The sequence below is a fragment of the Haliotis cracherodii genome, unplaced genomic scaffold (assembly GCF_022045235.1).
Source record: "Haliotis cracherodii isolate W230 unplaced genomic scaffold, xgHalCrac1.p SCAF_9, whole genome shotgun sequence".
NCBI lineage: Eukaryota > Metazoa > Mollusca > Gastropoda > Lepetellida > Haliotidae > Haliotis > Haliotis cracherodii.
This window is the reverse complement of record NW_027266343.1, coordinates 7,202,716-7,223,052: the sequence shown is the minus strand read 5'-3', so window position 1 is coordinate 7,223,052 and position 20,337 is coordinate 7,202,716. Positions and strand designations below refer to the sequence as shown.

At 41.3% G+C, this 20,337-nt stretch overlaps 1 protein-coding gene and 1 pseudogene across 1 annotated transcript; both read right to left on the bottom strand.

Annotated features, from left to right (window-relative positions):
* Positions 1–1,100: 1,100 nt before the first annotated feature.
* Positions 1,101–5,688, bottom strand: LOC139453081 (uncharacterized). Its single transcript, XM_071234704.1, has 6 exons — positions 5,621–5,688; positions 4,218–4,286; positions 3,127–3,240; positions 2,092–2,166; positions 1,599–1,740; positions 1,101–1,207 (listed from the first exon to the last, which is right to left on the bottom strand). Exons 1-6 carry the CDS (start codon positions 5,627–5,629, stop codon positions 1,101–1,103), a joined length of 516 nt encoding a protein of 171 aa, XP_071090805.1. The 5' UTR covers positions 5,630–5,688.
* A 10,153-nt stretch (positions 5,689–15,841) lies between these two features.
* Positions 15,842–17,256, bottom strand: LOC139453079 (uncharacterized; annotated as a pseudogene).
* Positions 17,257–20,337: the final 3,081 nt, after the last annotated feature.

The following is a 20,337-nucleotide window of genomic DNA, read 5'->3' as shown; positions in this document are numbered from 1 at the left end:
GACATGCATCATCCAAGTCAGCGAGCCTGACCACCCGATCCCGTTAGTCGCCTTTTACGACAAGCATAGTCATCTTTTACGGCAAGCATGGGTTGCTGAAGACAATTAACATGCCTTTGAATGTGTTTGTGACGAGGGCCATAGCCTAACCCGGATGTTCACCATTTGATAGTGGCATTTTAACAGCTCCCAGGTTGCCCAGTTGCCCTTGTGTCACTGTTCATTAAAACGTCTGTGCTGTCAAGGAGCGTTAAAGTTAAGGCACATATCTCTTGCATATGCAACGTATGATTGTGTATGTTCAGTCGTCTCTCTCTTGGTGTCGTTTCTCTTGGACATCAGTTTTGTAGACAAAGCGACAATTCCTTGATACGAACCGATGAGTGAACCCTGACCACAGCTATGTCATTTGAACTATATCAAAACGTGTCAGCTTAAGATTGGAGGAAAGAGATGTTTACAACATCTAACAAGGCTCATAATGTGGGATTCCAACTCATAACTCACAATCCTTGAACAACAAAGAGCCGCAACTCTACAAAGCAAGTTCCAGACCACAGGCTCTCCCATACCACCTTTTGTGTTTTGTTTTGTTTTTGTGTTTAAAAAAGCAGCCCCTTATGTGAGTATGCACTTGAGATGGAAAACTTGTAGATTTAACAATCGCAATACAATTTATGTAAGGTTTGAAGGAACGACAGAAATACTTCAAATCTGTGGTGAACATTTTATTCAGTTATAATCAGATTTGCAATACTAGTAGAGGCAGTCTCCTTAATTTCACATTGGTATATAAGCCAATTTCATATACTTTAAACAAAATAATTATGTTTTGTATTTCATAAAACTGAACATATTCCTATAAAGTACAATATATATAAATACGCTCGTCATTTTACAAGGATACAAACTACATGCAAATTTAAATATATAATAATTGCTTGCAGGTTTGAAATGGTGTATTCCAGTCTCGTTCTATTTTTACTTTTTTGTTATTGAATGTACTAAACCTAGAGCATAATATCATGTTCATCATATTTAAGATATTCCACCTTCGACGTGATGTCGATGTGTGTGATGTGACTTTGTGATCACCAACATTACCGGCGACACGAGTATTTCAATGCGCAGTAAGTGTACCACCCTCTTTCTCTACTATAAACCAGGCCACATTCGAAATGCCAACCGCAAGCTCTCTTCCTTCTTCCTGCAAACGAAATTCATTCATGAATGACACTGAAATCGGAGGTGTTGAAAACATATTGGTCCGAGATTAAGCATTTCCATCTGTTTTAGCACGACTAGTTGTGTTTGCCCATAATGTTTCCCTGAACAGGTTCTTGTAGCAGACCCGTGAGGATTCGGGGTGGAATACGTCTTCAGCAACCCATGCTTGCCGTAAAAGGCGACTATCGGGATCGGGTGGTTAGGCTCGCTGACTTGGTTGATGCATGTCGTCGATCCCAATTGCGTGGATCGATACTTATGATATTATCACAACCCCACCCCAGCCCGCGACCGCTCCCCGACCCCTCCCCGGGGACCCGCATTAGATGTTCATAGAGATATACATAAGTATAAGTGTGTAATCCACGTACCTGTGCTGGGGTCTTCAGTTGCCGCCTCCAAGGCATAGATGGTCCGACCCTGGCACTCAGGAACTAGAGCTTGGATGGCGGCAGCTGCATCAGCATCAACTTCCTCAGCAAACTCAGTCAAAGTGGTCTCAGCATAATCAATCTAATATTAAAATGATAATTTAACATCATTTAATATCATATATTTCTTATTAAATGTTTGCCGTAAAAGGCGACTATGCTTGTCGTAAGAGGTTGGTTGGTTGGATGGTTCGTTTGTTGTTTAACGCCGCACTCAGCAATATTCCAGCTATATGACGGCGGTCTGTATATAATCGAGTCTGGACCAGACAATACAGTGATTGATATCATGAGCATCAATCAACGCAATTGGGATCGATGACATGCATCAACCAAGTCAGCGAGCCTGACCACCCGATCCCGTTAGTCGACTCTTACGACAAGTGACTGGTTATATTAATGGAAACAGGATGTCATTGAGTATTTAACTTACCTCTTTCGGCATCGGGGTCAGGGGTTGCACGTAGCAGGAGGCGGTGTCTTCTCCTACCTGGGTCACAGTCATCGTCTAAGAGTATTAAAGGTTATATTAGATAAGGAAACCGGTGCCTTATTCAGCGGGGAAAGGATATGAGTTTTGAAAAATCAGTAAATGTTGGTTTGTTTGTTTGGTCGCACATAGTAATATTCCACTAATATGACGACGGTCTGTAAATAATCGAGTCCTGTCTAGGCAATCAGTGATTGACCTCATGACCATCGATCTACGCAATTGGGATACGTTGTAAATCCAGTGGTATGTGTGTGAGTGTGTTTGTGTGTGTGTCTGTGTGTGTGTGTGTTTGTGAGTGTGTCTGTGTGTCTGTGTTTGTGTGTCTGTGTGTTTGTGTCTGTGTGTGTTTGTGTGTGTGTGTGTGTGTGTGTGTGTGTCTGTGTGTGTTTGTGTGTCTGTGTGTTTGTGTGTCTGTCTGTGTGTGTTTGTGTGTGTGTGTCTGTGTGTGTTTGTGCCAAGTATGGGCCTTACCGACCAGCTGGTAACAAAACCGGATATTTTTATTAATTATTATCATTGTTATTATTATTAATTATAATTATTATTTTAATCAAAGCGATGCAATTTCTTTTAGAATAGAATTATATTTTCAAGCATTTTCTGGAACAATTTATTTTTTCCGATAAAATCCCAGGCCTAAATAACCCTCCCCTCGCCCACCACAGATCATCAAATAGTCGGCCCCTGACATGGAAAAAAATGTTATTTTAATCAAAGCGATGCAATTTCTTTTAGAATAGAATTATATTTTCAAGCATTTTCTGGAACAATTTATTTTTTCCGATAAAATCCCAGGAATGAAAACTACGAAATCTTGATTGTTTTGCATTCATCTGAAATGTAGTATGGGAAGCGTACCCCCTCTTTTCCAAAAACGTGTATCAATTGTACAGCATGTCAAATAACAGAGACAAGTGTTGCAGTAACTTATAGAAACAGAAAATAATCTTCATCAATTCTATATGTATCATGTACCTCGTTTGTGAAAAACTGTGTCTCAATGAGTGTTCCGTTGGTGTATCTGATGGTTGTGGTTCCACCGCATGTCGTCGCTTCTATTGTCGGTCCAAGCTGTACCACTGTACATTCCTAAAAGGCAGAAAACATTCACCTGAAGCATCACGTTGACAACAAGCATGTCAATGATGGACAGTATAATTACTAAACTATCACAAATTCGACTTAAAACTAATTGAGAAATTTGAAATTCAACAGTTTCGTGGAGATTCCTATTTTCCCAGTGATTATGTCGGTTTGTTTGTTTGTTTGTTTGTTTGTTTTTTTGTTATTTAACGCCGCACTCAGTAATATTTAAGCTATATGGCGGCGGTTTGTAAATAATCGAGTCTAGACAAGACAATAAAGTGATTGACATCATGAGCATCGATCCACGCAAATGGGGTCGATGACATGCATCAACCAAGTCAGCGAGCCTGACCACCCGATTCCGTTAGTCGCCTCTTACGACAAGCATAGTCATCAAATGGAGAAACCCTGACCAGTTGATACAATGAATAAAGTGGTTGTTTTCCATAAACAAGTGTCATGTATTCATTATCAGTCATATTTCGCTTCGAATGTTCGGCCGTGAGTAGAAAGTTTTCCAGGGAGACACCTGAACAATTGCTGAACTAATATAACTGTCCAAATACATGTATTTCTTTGACTTTGTTAAAGTATTGGTGACGAAGACCTTGTTGAATTCCTCACATGGTAAAATGTGTGAACCCTAGCTGTTAAATGGATGTCACATTATTGAAAGCAGTGCAAAATCGGGCCTACTAGCCATAATTCGACCCCTTCAACACTGATATAGTGAGTAAGTATGGATTTACGCCGCTTTTAGCAATATTCAAACAATATCACGGCGGGGAACACCAGAAATGGGCTTCACACATTGTACCCGTGTCGAGGTTTTCGAACCCGGGTCTTCGGCGTAACGAGCGAACGCTTTAACCACTCGGCTATCCGACCGCCCTACCGCAAAGGATCCTTGCAGAGTCTACACGAGAGCATAACTCGTCGAAATATGAATCTCACAACAAAATAAAATAAATTATACTTACGTTTTGCCCACCGGGGTCACACATACATGCACGGAAGAAAATTACAACTAAAACAGACAGCATCAGAATCTGCCAAAAAAAAAGGGAAACGAGAAATGTTTTTGAAAAATGGGAACATCATAGGTCTCTATAGTATTATATGACTGCTGACGAAGGCATAATCCGCGATCCATGTCTCTGTCCTGCTACTCTCTTGACTACAACGGTGTGTTCTTGATTATTTTATTTTCGGGGAGAGACACGATGCTTGAGCCAGGTTTGCCTCAGACTTAACAGAGGGATATACAACGTCAACGCCAGATAAATGTCAGTATCAACTGTATCACTGAAAATTAGGAATAACACCAGGTGTTCGCGAAACGGGACCAAAGGGAAACGGCGGCGGCCCGTAAACAAGAAACAATCAAGTGATCCAGTGACTCGCTAGCGCATTTACTTATGTGTCTGGAACTGAAAACAATGCTTACTTTCCATTGAGCCGGATACGCAAAAGTACAGAGATTTTGCAACTTATAAGCAAAGGCAAACGTTTAAAGAATATGTTTAAAACCACGCATCAGTACTTTCAATTTGACATGTCCATATATCTTTTGTACTAGAATCCAAAGCTCCATAAAAATCTGTACAAACAGAAAAATTGCTGGCTCCAGCAATGTACCACAAAATCCATGTCCCAAACGTTAAACATCCTCAATGCAATCATGGAGGAGTGAGTGAGTTTGGTTTAACGCCGCTTTTAACAGTATTACAGTTATGTCGCGGCGTGTCAGCTTAATGTGGGAGGAAAACCCGAAGTGATGCAGGTCTCAGACGTTTACCACTTCGGGGAAACCCACGATGGTGCTGACAAACCTAGAAACATAATCAGGGCGAACCGGGATTCGAACCCACTATCATAGGTTTCTGGCGTGCCCAAGGGACGCAACTCTGCACAGCGAACCGCGGCGCCTTAGACGACTGGGCCACCCGTGTCCCCCAGTCATGGATGAACTTCTTTATATCCCCATAAGTATTTGCGACAAGTGGATTAATAATATGTGTAGTTTCAAAACCTAAAAGAATTTGCTCAAATTTGTGAAATCGCAGACAAGAACCCCACATGACAATTTTAAAGGAGAACTTCTTTTCTTGATCCATGGGTCCGGTGTTTGTTCAGGTGAACCGTTTTATCTACATGTTTAAATACACACACATATATATATAGTTAAAAATATTTCACAGAGAGACTTTACAAAGTAGAAGTGACAAGATCACAAACAATCATATTTCACATTCACCACACCTGAAATATTGCGGAGATGGCACTTACAAATTTAATCGTTACAGTCAAAACATAATGTGCAGGCGAGTCCTGGTCTGAAAGAGAACATACCTGAACGTGCAAATGATTTCAGGAAGCCTACCTTGGTCATTATGGCGTTAGACTCTGGAGGATCTCTTCTTAGCTTGTTGTCGTTTAATCAGCTTGCCAACCCGCGTTTATGTCCACCTGATCTCTGATGTCGTTTATATACTCAACGATCAAAACATACCGACACACCCTTTTCTGAAATCACCAATCAGCCTTCTTAGAGGTTAACTAAATTTATGATATTTTTCCAAGCCACAAACCTGATTGGACCACCTCAAACAAGCTTTACGTAAACACCTTTTCAGAAACATCCTGCTTATCGCCTGCACTTGTAAAATTATTTATTTCTCACCAAAATATCGTGAACAGCCTCCTACCAATTGGGATCACAAATTTAATATCATTATGGATGCTGTTGAAGCATATGCCAACAAATGGACCAAAAGAGAAGATTGGTTGGTTGGTTTGTTGTTTAACGCCGCACTCAGCAATATTCCAGCTATATGGCGGCGGTCTGTAAATAATCGAGTCTGGACCAGACAATACAGTGATTGATATCATGAGCATCAATCAACGCAATTGGGATCGATGACATGCATCAACCAAGTCAGCGAGCCTGACCACCCGATCCCGTTAGTCGCCTCTTACGACAAGCATGATCACCTTTTACGGCAAGCATGGGTTGCTGAAGACCTTCACGGGTCCCAAAAGAGAAGAACAACCCGTTGAATGTCTTCAATCGTACAACTGACTCTCTTTTTGGCAGATATCTTATTGATAGGGAAAGGGTTTATCGCTTTTATAAGTGGGTTAAGTCACTTAATCAGATCATTTGTTTTAAAGTACCATATTAATCTGCTAATGACCATCCTGTCCAAACACAACCAGAAAGTGATATTGGCTTTTATTCAGTTTGATCCCAACCAGGATAAGGTATGCCCGCAAACTTGTGAGAAATGAAATGAAATATCATCTGAAATGTACTGAGAAAACGATATTTGAAATGCTTGACCTCTTCAAAGATTACACATTTTTGAAATTTGGGCATTGGACATTTAGGCCAGATAGAGGTAGACATCCCCATGGACATTAATTATATTTCCCTTCTTCTAGTGGCTTAAGAGTGTCTGCTCGGATTGGCAAAATAAAAACAAGAGGCATCCGAAGATGACATATCCCCCCGACGTTGCATGTCGGTAAACTGTGTGTACCTTCAAATGTATTTAGATTGGCAAGGAAATCTTTTTCTGCCAAAACCAGAAATATAATGAAGGTTATTAAATATTGGTTCATGTAGCTCACTTTCTGATGATCTCATGAAATTGTAATAACAATAACTTCGCAGATTCGCAAATGAATAGCTCTGTATAGCCTCGTGACACAAAGGCATAAAGAGAATGTACTAATTCTTTTTTTTCAATTTAAATTGAAAATTGATGAACCTAGTGTAATGTCCTCGTCTGGAGCATATCTTCTAAACCATGTTAATAGCAAAGGCACCACTAAATTACCTGCTTGATAGGTGTAAAAACTTTTGAGAAGCTAAGTTGTATGGTTCGGGAGATATGGTCCGGACAAGAGCACTACCCTTAAATTTCCTAAGTTCATCATATGTCCATGGAAACGACAAATATATAAAATTCTAAAAATCTCTAAATAGCAAAAGGCACTTCTACTGAGCCTGATTGTTATGTGTACCAAGTTTTGCGAAGCTAGGTTGTACGGTTTAGAAAATATGCTCTGGACAAGAGCAGTACCCTCAAATGTCCTAAGTTCATAATATTTCCATGGAAACGACCAAAATATAAAATTCTAAAAATCTCTAAATAGCAAAAGGCACGACTACTGAGCCTGATTGTTATGTGTACCAAGTTTTGTGAAGCTAGGTTGTACGGTTTAGGAAATATGCTCCAGACAAACAAAGATTACAGACGGACAGACAGACGGACGGACGGACAGACGGGGGGATAAAAACACAGGAATTTTGCAAGGAAGTCTAATTTAAGCTACACTGTTGATCTGATATCGTTCAGATACAATGGTCAAATATACCATTAGAAATAGAAAGAGACCCATGCAACCGCCTAACCTGTTTCATATTTAAATATGTGAAAAATCAAACAGGTGAGGTGAGGTGAGGTGAAATGGGGTTTAACGTCGCGTCCAAGATTATTGCACTTTTATAGCGACGTGCATGCACGTGTGTGTGTGTGGGGGGGTGCTTTTACTAGACCGGACTGATGCCGGACTGCTAGCTCACTGAGATACCATGCCGCAGTTTAACATGAATACCCCACTCAGACACAGTATACTGACTCCGAGCCGACCAGTCGTATTTTTAGCCCCTTCATGCCGAGCGCCAGACAGGGTAACAACAAATACCACCTTTTAACGTATTTAGGTACGACGCGGACGGGGATCGAACTCCGGACCTTCCGCTCTCCGGGCGGACGCTCTACCTCTAGACCACAGAGGCGGTCGAAAAAACAAACAGACAAGCAGGACGAGGTCAACTTTCCAATAAACAACTTTTACGTCGAGCAATCAAACGTTTGAGTATGCTCTTTCTTTGAAGGTTTCAAGCAGCGTCACGCTCAAACGTTGTTTTGTCAGGGTTACACATTTCAAGTCCCTGATAAAGATTTCAAAATGTTTCATTGTAGACGTGGATATACCACAACTGTTACCGCGTTTGTTCAGGTTAACAGTTAACTTGCCTTTGAATGTGTTTGTGACGAGGGTCATCAGTGGGGACAGCTTCCAACAGCTGGTGTCATCACTATTTGATAGTGATTCAAACAATAGGACTTTTTGGCAATCGTTTACCTATTTTACTTTTATTTTTCTGAATATGTTCTTAAAGAATGTGTACGTGGATGTTGCACAACAGAAGGACATGCAACACGCACATGCTGATCTGGGGGTTCTAGTAATGCTCTGTATTCAACATTGTATTACGGCGTCTCAAAATATGCACACTGAAATCAGCGATGTTTTCCGTTTGTGAATTCAAGTTTTTTAGAAATGTTTAGCATCACGTGTCATGAAATATGGTGGTCAGTCGTTGTTATAGGCTGCTGAAGACCTATTCTACCCCGGATCTTCACAGGTCTGGCTGCAAAAGGGAAAGGTGAGAGAGAAAGTTTAATAGTAATAAACAAATCGTAGGTACACGTTTGTGTCTGAATCTCAAATAACACGGTATCTTTCAATTGAAACAGAAGGGTTGTTTTTCGGATTTGTACTCTTCAGTCGGCAATATATGGTATTAAAATAGTTAATATGCAAGCTGCTTCTTCCATCATGTGCTCTAAATTGAACAAAGGGATCAATTATAAGACATTTTAATTCCTTCTCCCGTGAAAGACCATTAAGATAATTTCACACATGTTACACCTTGTAAATTATCAAACATAGAATTGTAGTTAATCTGAGCATGCGAATTGTTGTCAAAACAATTTTTTCTCAACCATACAATTATGATTTATAATATCGACGGCGCACACAGCTGACGTATTTAATGCAGTTAATACGCTGGAACACTGTGTGTTGCAGCAACTGTAATTTATGACATTGAAACCTTATGTCCATCTGCCGTGTTGATCACAAAATCATCCTTATTTCCTCCGTCTATCGGGGGAAACGGCAATTAATATGTAATATTCAATACATTAATATCTAGTATCAAAATAATATCTCAATTTCAAATCCATGGAAATGAACAAATAAGTTTCGGAAATTCCTAATAATCTCGCCACATTTTTAAAAAGATCTGAAAAATGTTGTTTACATGTACCTCCGGTTATAACTGTATACTGAAATATGGAATAATAAATTTCCTATCTGATGGTGTAAATGTTACTGCAAATATACTCTGCAAAAGTAGTAAAATCGTAAATATCTGACATAGTGTTGCTGACATACACACAAAATAAATACCAAAAATGATTGGGTCATTTCTGCATGACTTGGGATTGATTTAAATGGAATTAATGAGGTATAGCAGAAAATAGGTGGGAAGATGGCAGAATCGCAAAAAAACACGACCACGTGAAAGCCGAAACACACCAACCTGAAAAGCACGTGCAATATCACTTGTTGGGCTATAAAAACGTTGGGTTTTCATTTGCATGCCTTTACAATATGACAGCAAGTGAACGGCGATAACATGCCACGAATGACGGAAGCCAAACGCATCAACGCCATCCGCCGACTGCAAACAGGAGAATCATGCTTGGCCGTTGTCAGGTTTTTCCACACAGCACCAAACGTCATTACAAGACCATTGTGGAACCGTTATCAGACACACAGGAGAACATATGACCTTTCCAGTTCCGGTCGACCACGTGTCACTTCAAGAGTACAGTACAGATTCATACTGCAACGTCACTTACGTGACCCGTGAAGATTCCGGGGTAGAATAGGTCTTTAGCAACCCATGCTTGCCGTAAAAGGCGACCATGCTTGTCGTAAAAGGCGACTAACGGGATCGGGTGGTCAGGCTCGCTGACTTGGTATTTCAGAAAATAAATCTAAGAAACCAGATTGTTGGAAAGATTCTACTCATATGCTGCCTGGCGCCATAACTGTGAAGCAAAAGTAAATGAACCTTTGGGAGAACAAGCAACCAAACACTTTAAAGTATTTCTATGTTTATATGATGACCATGTTACTCACTGGCAAGAAGGAAGAGTTGGCTTTTGAAGTAAAATTTCTATGCAGTCAATAACTGCTGTGGTTTGTTTTGTTTGTTGTTTATAGCCGCATTAAGCAATATTCCAGCTATATGACGGCGGTCTGTAAATAATCGAGTCTGGGCCAGACAATCCAGTGATTGATATCATGAGCATCGATCCACGCAATTGGGGTCGATGACATGCATCAACCAAGTCAGCGAGCCTGATCACCCGATCCCGTTAGTCGCCTTTTACAAGAAGCACAGTCACCTTTTATAGCAAGCATGGCTTGCTGAAGACCTGTTGTACCCCGGATCTTCACGGTCAAATATTGGTTCAGATTATAATATACAGCATAGAGAAGAGATAGGCACTATGGTCTTTTTTCGTCATCAGAAAAATGATTAAATGTGAATTTAATACACGTTCTCTGAACAAAATACTTTATTGCGCCAGTCTTTCTTGAACTCAGTCTTGATAAGTATTTTAGTCGTCAGTAGTTTTTGAGAAAACCGATTGCAGACACTATGCATAGTCTGTCTTACAGACCCTGATATAAATATATATCAAATACAGCCCATGCAAGTCTATAATGTTTGGCAAGTCTAGATTACTGCAGTATCTGAAAATGAAGAGAGTCACTGGGCTCCTTTTTATTATATTTTTATTAAGATAACTGAACAACTGTTTTTATGTACGATATGTTCATTTCAGAGACTAGATTTTAGTCTAACACTATGCACTTTGTAAAAAAACATGGATTAAATGTCGTAACTGTGTATGCTCAAAATCTAAAAATATGTACCAAGAAAGTAACTCTCAAAAAGATATTTTACGGGACTAATTTTCAAACTCATTCTCAAGGGAAAGCATGCAAAGTTTCATTCATGTAACGTCAGTAGTTTCTGAGAAAAGTTATCCCCATTGATTGCAGACACTATGCACAAGCACGGAGCAAGTGCCATAACTCTGTAAAAAATCAATTCAAGACACCAATTTTGGAAAAAAATTAAGATCATGACCAGTAATATGATGATATGAGTGTGGGTAAAGTTTCACTTTTCTGACTGAAATATTTTTTTAGAAACTTTGTCTCCTTTGAGAAGCGGACGGAAAGATGGGCGGCCGACCTCGCCATCTCCATAACGGGGGATAGCAAACACTGCCTATAATGAAGTCCCCCCTTAGCTAGCGGAACCTAAAATTAACTACATAAGAAAAAGACAAATAGAATTTAACGGGTTTTTTAATCTTTTGGAATCCTTAGGATCAAATATATATGTACTAGATGAACAAGAAACAGATTTCTGTTCTGTCCATATATTTTACAGAGCGACGTGTATTGAATACACATTGCAATTACCAGACAATTGGGATCGATGACATGCATCAACGAAGTCAGCGAGTCTGACGACCCGATCCCGTTAGTCGCCTTTTACGACAAGCATAGTCGCCTTTACGGCAAGCATGGGTTGCTGAAGACCTATTCTACCCCGGAATCTTCACGGGTCACCTACAATAGAAGCAAGGACGTGTGGTGCGCGGATAACAATCAGATACACCAACGGAACACTCACTGAGACACAGTTTTTCACTAACAAGGTACTTTATTTAGTATGCTATCATGGGTTCCCAGCCTGGCCTACCAAACACTTCTCAAGATTTGATTCTGACATGTGTTGAATTTGTATACACTGACAGAATAGCTATTCCCCTATACATTGTTTATTGCCCCCTTATTCGTTTTCATCTGTATATTCTGAAATTTCACAGGGAGAGAAGTTTTGAGATGTGACTTACTTTTTTACCCTATTGCGCGTAAAACGACATCGAGTGACCCAGGTGTGTCGGGACGGGCGCTGTGTTATGTTGAGTGCACACTTAAAATACCGATCAAAATGGAAAGGACCCGTGAAGATCCGGGTTAGAATAGGTCTTCAGCAATCCATGCTTGCCGTTAAAGGCGATTATAATTGTCGTTAGAGGTGGCTAACGGGATCGGGTGGTCAAGCTCACTGACTTGGTTGATGCATGTCCATGTATACTAATTGCGTAGATTATAATAATAATTGATTTGTAAAGCGCCTAACATCCATCGACAGTTGCTCACTGGCGCTGTGACAAAGTTAAAAGTTGGTGCTCATTCTGTCAATCACTGGATTGTGTGGTCTTGACAATCACTTGCGGCGCAAGCAACACATTTTCGTCTCATCGAATGGACCAGGCGTCGCACACAGTCCTGTGGGATATCTGTCCATATCTGCTGGAGCATGTACCTGGAGTGTCTGTGGAACACGTGGTTGACATCGAAAGCGCCGATCCATCTCATCCCCCATGTGCTCGATTGGTGAGAGAGCAGGGAAGCGAGTCGGCCAGGGGATGACATTCACGTTGTTTTGTTGAAGGGGATCCCGAACAAGTCAAGCAATATGAGGCCGGGCGTTGTCATGTTGAAAGGTAATGCCTGGGCCATGACGACGCAAACACAGGGTTGATGATCTCGTCGCGGTAGCGCTGTCCATTGAGATTTCCCTCAACCACTATCAAACGGGTCCTCTGTCTTGCTGTAATCCAACCCCATACCATAACGCTACCGTCCCCGAACCGATCTTCTTCCATGACACAATGATTGACGTAACGTTCACCTCGACGTCGGTACACTCGAATCCGTCCATCGCTGTGGCTGACGTGAAAACGAGACTCGTCAGTGAATAGTGAGTGAGTATGGTTTTACGCCGCTTTTAGCAATATTCGAGCAATATCACGGCGGGGGGACACCAGAAATGGGTTTCACACATTGTACCCATGTCGGGAATCGAACCCGGGTCTTTGGCGTGACGAGCGAACGCTTTAACCACTAGGCTATCCGACCGCCCCGTCAGTGAATAGGACTTGTCCTGTCAAAATGGGACGTCTGGTGGGTCTTCTGGCGACAATCCCTGCACATCTGAGGCGACGATGTACGGTTTATGAAGATATTCGTCGAAGGCCAGGGATGCTTCTTGCAGTCACTGTTGCTGGCTTGAATCGATTTCGTATGTTGTTCGAATCCAGTTGTCTTGTCGATTATTGGTTACGCGTGGCCTGCCACTCCGAGGCTGGTCTCTGACTGCATTCGTCTGTTGCCAACGTTGCCACGTTGACTCGATCCTGCTTCAAGCATACCAATGGCTCGCAGACGCTCATTTTCGGACAGGCGTGGCATTTCGTAATGTTGAATAATTGCGTAATTGTGGTGTTTTTCTGAGTGGTTGTTGTCAGCACGATGCTAAACAATGCATATAGAGTCCCGTTAACGCACATGTTTTTATACCCATTCTTGGGTAGTGAAATGCACGGGCTTGCATAAAAGTCAACTTTTGCATGGAATGCATGCTTTTGTGTAGCAGTTGCGTTTTTTTGTGACTTGATTCCATACATGTACTACAATATTGAACACCAAGCTTTACACTAAATATACTAAAATATTTGTGTCACAGGAACTTTTGTGGTTGAGTATATAAAAACAGATAATGCTAAAACGATTCTGGTTACGAAGAATGAAATGCGACACAACAAAGTATCTATATTAAAAAAAATTAAATGAAAAAAGGATTAAAATGGTTGAAAATAACTTCATTCCAGTATTAAGATAGGATATTTTATAGAACACAACCAAAACATATTTTTATAACTATATATTATGAATAACAACATACACATATAAAGTTTGTTTTTAAATAGTTATATATATTTTTACATAATGCTTTTTTTAACGATTTAACCGTATATCAACAAATGACTCAATACAAAACAAACAACATGGGCATTATAACCAGACATCTATAAGAATTTGAGAGAATATATTTGTATACAAACACTAAATGATTTTATGTTTTCGGATATTTTTTCAAGCATAAAAATCTATTTTATTTCACACATGTATAAGAAACCAAAAACTGTCTTTATATGAACAACATTGTTTTCATATTTATAAAGTCGCTTCATACAGCTGACAAATAGCTGGCGCGAGGTAAAATATTAGTTCTCGCCATTTCATATCTTCATTTAGTAATACAAAAGAGACGCGTATATCTTAATATGAGTGAGTGAGTGAGTGAGAATGAGTTTTACGCCGCCTTTAGCAATATTCAAACAATATCAAGGCGGGGAACACCAGAAATGGGCTTTACACATTGTACCCGTGTCGGGAATCGAACCCGGGTCTTTAACGTGACGAACGAACGCTTTAACCACTAGGCTACCCGACCGCCCCTGTTAATATGAAAAATGTCATTACAAAATGAACAATTTTCCTTATTGAACATGCTTATCTGCTATAAATATGTAAAAAATAAATAAAAAAGATCAACGATTATTTCTACATACACGACCCTGTATGGACACAAAACAATGACACCTTGTATAAAACAATAATCATTCAACAATATAGCATTTATGGAAGCACGTTAGGAACCGCTTAAGATCTATTTCCATATGTAATAGTCATCATTTGAAATTGTATATTTTTTGACTCTATGACAGGACGTAATTATATTTGCTTACAAAGGGGCAAGCTCATATGGAAGTAGAGAAACTGAAATCTATAATCTCTTAATATAATAAAGTTTGGTGTGGGCTCCACGGCAATTGTTATTTGACTGCCTTGCAATAGCTTCCTCTGCTTCGTGTGATATGATGATGTAATCTAGTACTTGCAACCACCTTGGGAAACCAGTGGTTGGTTGTTTAACGCCGCACTCAGCAATATTACAGATATATGGCGGCGTCTGTAAATAATCGAGCCTGGACCACACAACCCAGTGATTAATATCACGAGCATCGATCCACGCAATTGGGATCAATGACATGCATCAACCAAGTCAGCGAGCCTGACCACCCGATCCCGTTAGTCGCCTCTTACGATAAGCATAGTCGCCTTTTACGGCAAGCATGGGTTGCTGAAGACCTATTCTACCCCGGATCTTCACTGGTAGGAAACCAGTGGTATCAGTTGTCTTCTTGGTCATCTCTCAAAGAGAGATTGGTGTAGATATGTACAAGGACGTTCGGGATATATAACAATAACCAAGGAGTGGTGCTTTACATTTTTCCGGGTGAATTTTTAAAAATCTTTTTTACGACTTAATCGATATGTTATGCCTTATGATTTAACATCAATGCATGGCTACGCTGTCAATACAACACAAACAGCATGGACATTCTTAACAGACATGTATAAGAATAATTTGAGATAAATGTATTTGTATACACTAAACACTAAATTTGTTTATGCATTCGAATTATTTTCAAACATATAAATATATTTGTATTTTACACATGCATAAGAGAACAAGAACTATCTTTTTAGAAACATTATATAAATATTGTTTCCGTATTTTCAATAATTGCTTCATATAGCTGACAAATAGCTGGTGCGACGTCAAATATTAGTTCTCTCCATATTTTACATATACTCATTTATATACACAAAAATGGATATCTTCATATGAAGAATCTCATTACAATTCTGAATATTTGTGTTTATGCAACATAAGTTAACTTGCTGTTAACATCCATTATCTATACGCACCCTGGCATACACAAACAAAGATGACCTAACCTTGACATCTTTTAAACGCAGCCTGCATGAAGTCATGGATCTCCAATGCCTGAGCTCTGTTCCTAGGGAGATCCTGATGGCACTTTTGAACGACCTCGTGGAGGTCCATCAAATTGCTGGCCACTTTGATCTCATCCAGGACAGAGCCCAAAGCATAAACATCTGCCTGTGGGGAGGTGACACAGCCCAGCTTCACCTCTGGAGCAAGTCCAGGTTGGTGGCGTGTAGCGCTGGGCAGCTTGACTCCCTTCCCGAAGGACGCCTGTCCAAAGCCAACCAGCTTCACCTCCAGCGTGTCCTTGTTGATGATGATGTTGCTAGAGCAGATGTTATTGTGAAGGACACGGCGGCTATGGAGGGTCTCCAGGTGGCTGGACAGGGACAGGCAGATGTTTGTCCAACCGGATCTGGGGACGAAATATCCAGACTTAAGGAGGTCCTGGAGCGAGATGAAGCCTGTGCAGTCCTCCAGGACAAGACTGTATTCCCTCTCCAGGACGCCCTGCTCCAGAACCCCCAACAGATGCGGCGTGACCCTTGTGCCAGAGAGGGAGGATATTACTTTGGCCTCGGTCATCACCTCAGCTACAGGCCGGTTAGACCCTGTTCGGTCCTTCACAAGAACAGCTGTGTCCTCCACAGTGGCATGGAAGAAGGTTGAAGTGGAGCCACGACCATGCACGGAATATTCGTCTTCATCAGTTCTCTTGAATTGAACCTGCTTCCTACCTGGTATTGATGGAACGTCATCAGGAAGAACACCCTGGCTTTTGATGTTCCAGAATGCATCTTCTGAAGGGTCGTACCCAAAGGCCTGTCTCAGAATATCCCTGCTGGTGTAGAGGCCTTGGGTGCGCCTGGCATGACATCTGCTGATGGTGAGGCATTGGGGACGCCTGACAGGTCAGACGAGCATCTATCACCTGTCGACTCACTCCCCTCATCCCCCCTCGACCTCTGGGACATCCACATCTTCCGGTCCGTGTTGAGAAGAGATCCTCGGGTCCGTGGTCGTCTCTTCCTGGTTTTTACTGTCTGAAGATGCTGGGTGGGAGTATTGACCGGCTGTGTCTGTGGGGAACTTTCCGGTGTCTTATCCAACCTTCCCTCTGTGGTAATGTCAGAGGGAATTCCAATTTCATCTGAACTTCCAGGGAATGTTTCTTCCTCAGCAGCCGGCTTCATGGCGATTTCTTTGGTGTTACTTTTTAATTCCTCCTCGGCAGATGTTTGGAATTGTTTAAAATGTCCATCTGGATTGGTGCGGCCAAAGGGCAGTAGTTGGTTCTTGTACCACATCCACAGTGGCTTCTGCTTCCGTTTGTGTCCATCTTGGAAGACGCCAATAGCTGTTTCCCTGCACCAGGTGCCGCTCAGGAAATTAGAAGTTGTATTCTTGGATCGTGCCATGTTCCTGGGAATGAAATAAACAACAGTAATGTTAGCAGTTGTAAGTGTAGTTTGTAGTCTTAGGGGTGTGTACACAAATGTAGAGAACTCATTAAATGAGATATCCGGTATTTATTTACCTGATTTGATGTGAAGTCATTGATGCGCGACACTCGGGTGGAAGGTGGTATCGCTCATTGTTGTCGGCAATGTTGTGGAGCCCGGTACGCATTGCCTGCAAAAGATGACCAGACCTTTAATGCTATTCCTGTTTGTTAAAACAGGCTCAGGAAAAACCAAAGCACATGCATTTGCTCCTCTTTGAAAATGAAAGTGGTGATTATTATTAACAAATAAACCAATCTATCACTACACGTGTGTACACGCCGAAATACCTTGGAATGTTATGTCCCAATTGAGGCGTCTATATAATGACATTCAATGTAGGCGGCCGTGTCTCACCCGTCCCTTCGTTCCGAAGAATACATCAATATATTTATGTTGAATATTATTTTAACATAATCACCAAATCATGTGAAGGGGTCGTTTTTGCAATTTTCTTTTTGTGCTTGAATATTTGGTGTTGTCGGAGAAACAGGTGAGACAGGTGAGATTGAACTAGTTGTTCGTTTCCGAAGCAGCATTCAAGAAATGTGTTAAATTCTTCAGTGGCAGATGAATCAACAGACGAAACAAGATACAAAACTCGGATCAAATGATTGCCGACTGTAGTTGCTTTCTCGAAGTGAACTACTGTTGTTTGGCGCGGTGGGGGTAGCCTTGTGGTTCAACGTTCGCTCGTCACGCCGAAGGCTCGGGTTCGATTCCCGGCAGTACATTTTTGTGTTACCCTGCCATTGATGGGATATTGCTAAAGCGGCGTAAAACCTTACTCACTCACTATCGTTCTTACCTTTACTCCCTTGTTGACAAGGACATACACCAACGGGGCGCTGTGTAGACTGCCTTGAGCCATCATGTACATGCACTTTCATCAACAATGATAAGACGTCTTGATCACAGGAGCGACTGAGTCTTAGTGACGGAGTGTTTGTTGTGACGTCATAGACAGGCACGTAATAATGACGTCAATTTAGTGTGACGTCATACTTACTGTAGTGTTGTTTATGCTTAGTACGAGCAGCATCAATACTGCGGCTAAAATGAGTGTAAAGGCAGAGAGGTTATCACGCGAGTGTGTTTAAGGATGGTAAATATCCTGCACAAGGAATAAACATTGTATGTAGCGAACCTTGGCGAGTTAAATACTTAGTGTTTATTCCTAATTCGGGATATTTACTATCCCCAAACACACAAGCGTGATAACCTCGATTATCATATAATGCCATTCTTTAATTCTGTGCTTGAAAATCGCTTTCCCTCTCTCACAAACATTACCGAAACATTGCGAATTTTCCTGGAATGCGCGCGTTAATATTTATTACGTCACAGGGTAAGTGATGTGTCAGTCGGACAGTGACAGTAGCCCATATAGTTCCAACTGAAATCTGTTTCTTACACAGTGGCGAAGCAACATATACGTAAAAAAACAACAATGGTTTTTAATTGCCTTTCGCGGCAATCCATCGGTCTGTCCACTAGAGTAACTGCCCTTTGTCAAAGGGAAGCTACTCTAACCCTAGTCTATGAGACGTCTCGGCCACGTTCAGACGTTGTTGGCAGTTGGTCAGTCCTGTTATAACGTTAAGAAGTGTAGTCAGATGTACACACAGCAAAAAACGAAACAAGGTAACAATTGAAACTGTTTCGGCCAAATTTGTGGAGAAGGTTTCAAGTCGCAGAGGTCTACAAGCGCAGATATGGCTACTGATCCCGCTTGGCTATGCCTCGTGCCCTCGCAAAATTGTTTCGAAATTTATATCTCCAAACTTGCCAAAACGTATAAAATGCCTGAGCGACGTCACAGTTAGACACTGATTTTCAGTATATTAGACTGTTCATTTGATAATGAAAGCAATTATCTCTGTAGTTTATCCAGATTCCCGATGCTTAATTCTGACTCAAACGCCGAATGACGAGGGGGACGCCATGTTTGTTTATAATCATTGAAAGTAGTCCCTTCTTGACCTTTGATATTTGCATCTCTATCCGCATATGACCCCAACATATATCGTTTTTATCCGTTGGCTTTATCCTGCCGAAAAACCTACCCATTATATGATAAATGTATTTATCACTACAGTTAGTTACCGACTTCACCCATAGAAAACAGCTTGGTGTTAGACCCAAGAACAATAAAATGAAATGCATTTGAGCAAGCATTTATTTGGATATCAATTTGGGATTTCATGTTTGACAATTCCTGACACTCCAGTCATAACATTCATGACAATGGTGCTTGTGTATATGGAAATAACAATAATTCTACGTTTCAAAGGTGTAGCTATAGCTTAATATGGAATAAACGTCGATAGTCAGTTCATATCGCGATCATCCGCAAATCCCGTCACCTCATTTGAGTTTGTTTCAAAGATGTAAAAATCCAGATTTTGGTCCGTTGTTTCTTCTCTCGTCCAAGCTCCTGTGCTTATGCACATTCATGGGACGGCGATATTGCCCAGTGGTTTATGCGTTCGCTCGTCACGCCGGAGGGCCGGGTTCGATTCCCCACACGGGTACAATGTGTGAAGCACATTTATACCGTCCCTTGCCCTGATACTGCATGAATATTGCTTAAAGCGGCGTAAAAAAACCTCACTCACAACACATATGAGATTCGCTGATCACCAGACGACGAAGGCTTCGACGACAACTTGTCCATCCTCATCTTGATCGCCCACAAACGTGACAGGGAAAGGACGGTTCCTTGTCTACCCCGCATCACTTCCGTGACATCTTCCTGGAACTCCAAGAGTCAAACATCGACCCAGAGCCAAAGTGAACGTCCGGAATCCCCAGATTCTTTTGAGGTGTTCGCCGGTTCAGTTGGGGTGTTCTTCCACCCTTTTGGGGTGTTCTCCCGCTCTTCCGGGGGAAGGGTGGCCCAATCGTCTAAGGCGCCGCGATTCGCTGTGCAGAGTTGCGTCCCTTGGGCACGCCAGAAACCTATGATTGTGGGTTCGAATCTCCCACATTAAGCTG